The sequence below is a fragment of the Pterocles gutturalis genome, unplaced genomic scaffold (genome assembly GCF_000699245.1).
Source record: "Pterocles gutturalis isolate BGI_N339 unplaced genomic scaffold, ASM69924v1 scaffold12446, whole genome shotgun sequence".
NCBI classification, from domain to species: Eukaryota; Metazoa; Chordata; class Aves; order Pterocliformes; family Pteroclidae; genus Pterocles; species Pterocles gutturalis.
The window spans coordinates 2,029-5,222 of NW_010100493.1; the positions used below are offsets into that span (position 1 = coordinate 2,029).

Consider the following 3,194-nt stretch of genomic DNA (forward strand, 5'->3'; position numbering starts at 1 on the left):
AATTGTCAAGCTAATAAAATTCTGTCTTTCTATAGGTAACCTTGTATCATTTGCTGAAGCTTTTTCAGTCTGATACCAATGCTATCCTGGGAAAGAAGACTGTAGTTTCTGAATTCTATGATGAAATGGTATTAAAATTTTTAATGTAATCCTCGCTTTATTTTGAAGTGTATTAGTGATAACCATGTATTTTTCTCCTTTATTAGATATTCCAAGATCCTACTGCAATGATGCAGCAACTGTTAACAACGTCTCGTCAACTAACGCTTGGTGCTTATAAGCATGAAACAGAGTGTAAGTTAAAAGTTAAAATATTTTAATTTTAGAAATAAACAGTCGGTTTTACTTTCAGTGGTTTTTTTTCTGGAATGTAACAATACAGTGAAATTACATGCTGCTAAATAGTTACATTTTTGCATTAAATTAGCTTCAACTTTGCAAAGATACTTATCTGAAAACTTACAATTTTCTGAGCTATATGCTTGCTGAAAAAAAAAGGAACTATGAATTGCTCAGTATGAAGAGTGATGGTATGATCTACGCCTAGTTTAACATCTTTGAAATGAGTTAAGACAGAATAAATCAAGGCTGCTGTATTTGTGGTACAGTTCTGTTCATCTCATTGGGATGTTAACAGCAAGCAAAGATGACCCCTTAAGCACTGAGATATGGAACAATTAATACTGTTTTAGTCATAGCAGGAGCTCTTTTGAGGTAGTGTCTGAAAGCTCTTCCTGACTTTTTCCTTTCTGTCTAATTCTTTAACTATAGGTCATTTCATAACATACTTCTTTGGTATAGCTTAATGGTCTTTGCATCCTTTTTATCTAATCTGTCTTTAAATATAAGCCAGAATATTAAGGGAATTAAAGAAATGAAATGAAAATACATTGATTCGTAAAATATAATGCATTTAGTGGTGGTTTCTGTTTTGATCTTCTGAATTTCAGCTCTTTATCATCTACTCTCAGAAAGCAAATGAAATATTTTTTAAGCCCAAATCCTACGTTGTTAGTTACAAACTCAAATGCCATCATAGTCCGGTTGGCTTATCTGCATGTTCCCCTGACAACAAATGTTAGGTATTTTTAGACAGTGAATACCTAGAGCTAAGAGTGGTTATGAGTTTGAAGCTCTACAAAGTTAGGGTTCCAATTTGCTTTATGTCTGCGGGTATGGACCCCTGACCTACTTGTATTTTCTACCTCATTTTAGCTAGTCTTGAGGTGGATTTTTGTTATGTTGCATGTTATGATTTACTGTAGAAAATGTTTAATAACTTGAATAATATAAAAGTCATGTCCAAATTTAAACTTTGTTCACTTAAAACTTCTGGATGTTTCTCCTGAGAGTAGACAGAAATTTTTAGTGGGGTTTTTGTATGTATTTCCTTAAAATGTGCTACTGAAGCAAAAATTAAGATTTTTTTTTTTTGTTTTGCCACTGCCCACGGTTATGTAATGTATGGGATTCGAAGGGGTATCCATGGCCTCCATAGATTTGTTGGTTTTACCAGCTTTACCAAAAACTTCTGCATGAACAAATAAGAAAAAAAAAAAAAAGGACATCTCAATAAACCAGATTGAAATGTCCTCATGTCAGATATTCGTAAAAGCAAAGGCAGCACCACTAAATCTTTTAGATACATAGAATTAAACTCCAAGGGGATGGAAAGTAGAAAGTGGGTACAGTACATGGAAAAAGAACCACAGAATGGTTGATGTGCAAAAGCATCTCGGCAGGCCACCTGGTCCAACCCCCCTGCCTAAGCACGGCCACTTAGAGCAGCTTGTGCAGGTCTGTCTCCAGATGGCTGCTGAGTATCTCCAAGGATGGAAACTCCACAACCTTCCTGGGCAACTGGTGCCGGTGCCAGGAAAAAGTGTTTCCTGATGTTCTGACAAAACCTCCTGTGTTTCAGTTTGTGTCCATGGCCTCACATGCTGTCACTGGGCACTACATATAAATTATTTGTAATTCTCTGTAATCTTCCATTTATTTACTGTCACCATGACAAGTTTTTTTCCTGCTTGATCTTTAAAAAACTCTGGAAAATGATTTAGTGAATTCTATAACTCCATCCACAAAACTGATGGGCTGAATGAGGCCACAAAACAAACTTTATTTTTTCTAATTCCGGGGTTTTTCTTGGATTCCATTTTGACTACAATCATTGAATCTCTCAGCTAACAGTAACAGATTTTTTCAGGACACACAGCATCCAAATTACTGTTGCAATTTAAAAAAAATAATTAAAACTTTTCATGGTACTTACAATATTTATTTTTCTTTATCACCTCCACAGTCGCAGATCTTGAAGTGAAAACCAGGGAAAAGCTGGAAGCTGCCAAAAAGAAAACTAGTTTTGAAATTGCTGAGCTTAAAGAAAGACTAAAAGCAAGTCGTGAAACCATCAACTGTTTAAAGAATGAAATCAGAAAACTTGAAGAAGATGATCAGTCTAAAGATATATGATGTGTGTTGACTTGATACAGAGCCTATACTGAAAATGGAAGGAATCATGGAATTGTACATGTTCTCTTGAATTCTGTAACTGAGACTATGTGAATTTCATTTGCAAATGATTGAAGTATGTGGCAATCGACTTCATAAATGGAAGAAAAAAAGAATGTATCCTTGTTTTATAGTTAAAATCTGTGGATACTTAACAATTTATTTCAAGTAGAAGGGGTCTTTGAGTCCAGACTACTTTTTTTAACTGCATTTGAGTGGTATATGAAAACTTACTATTAAGTTTTTATTAGGTCAATGGGATTTTACAAAATGCTGGTGTTTACTTTTTTACTTGTTTTTTCTACTGATTGTTTAGAGATGCATCTTTAAAGCTGAAAATAAAATATGCAGGTTTTTATTTTAATATTTTTTGTCTCTGTTCAGTTATGGGCTTCAAGAACAGCTGTAAATAGCATACCCTGATTTACGGCAAGAGGTTGAAATGTAACGGTATGCAAGTAGATTGAGTCTGGTTAGAGTGATTTCTACATGCCTGTCTGTTATCAGCACAGTCGAATAAACTTTCTGAAAACAGGATTTTAAATAACTTGTATATCTACAGATAAGAGTTCCTAGCCCCACATCTGCTTTAACACATATAAATGCATCAATTATACAAGTTATACTCCGAAGCAGGAAATTATTCCGGTCCTGTTTTGTAGAAATTGGTTTAATATTTA

At 34.3% G+C, this 3,194-nt stretch overlaps 1 protein-coding gene across 1 annotated transcript in view; it reads left to right on the plus strand.

Annotated features, from left to right (window-relative positions):
- The window catches only part of YEATS4 (YEATS domain containing 4), a gene marked incomplete at its 5' end in the record, with an annotated part of 4,402 nt that extends 1,656 nt beyond the window's left edge, over positions 1-2,746 (plus strand). The window contains 3 exons of the mRNA XM_010080112.1: positions 36-128; positions 207-294; positions 2,306-2,746. Coding sequence (XP_010078414.1) covers positions 36-128; positions 207-294; positions 2,306-2,475 — 351 coding nt within the window. The remainder of the gene's footprint in view (positions 1-35; positions 129-206; positions 295-2,305) is intronic.
- Between the last annotated feature and the right edge of the window lie 448 nt (positions 2,747-3,194).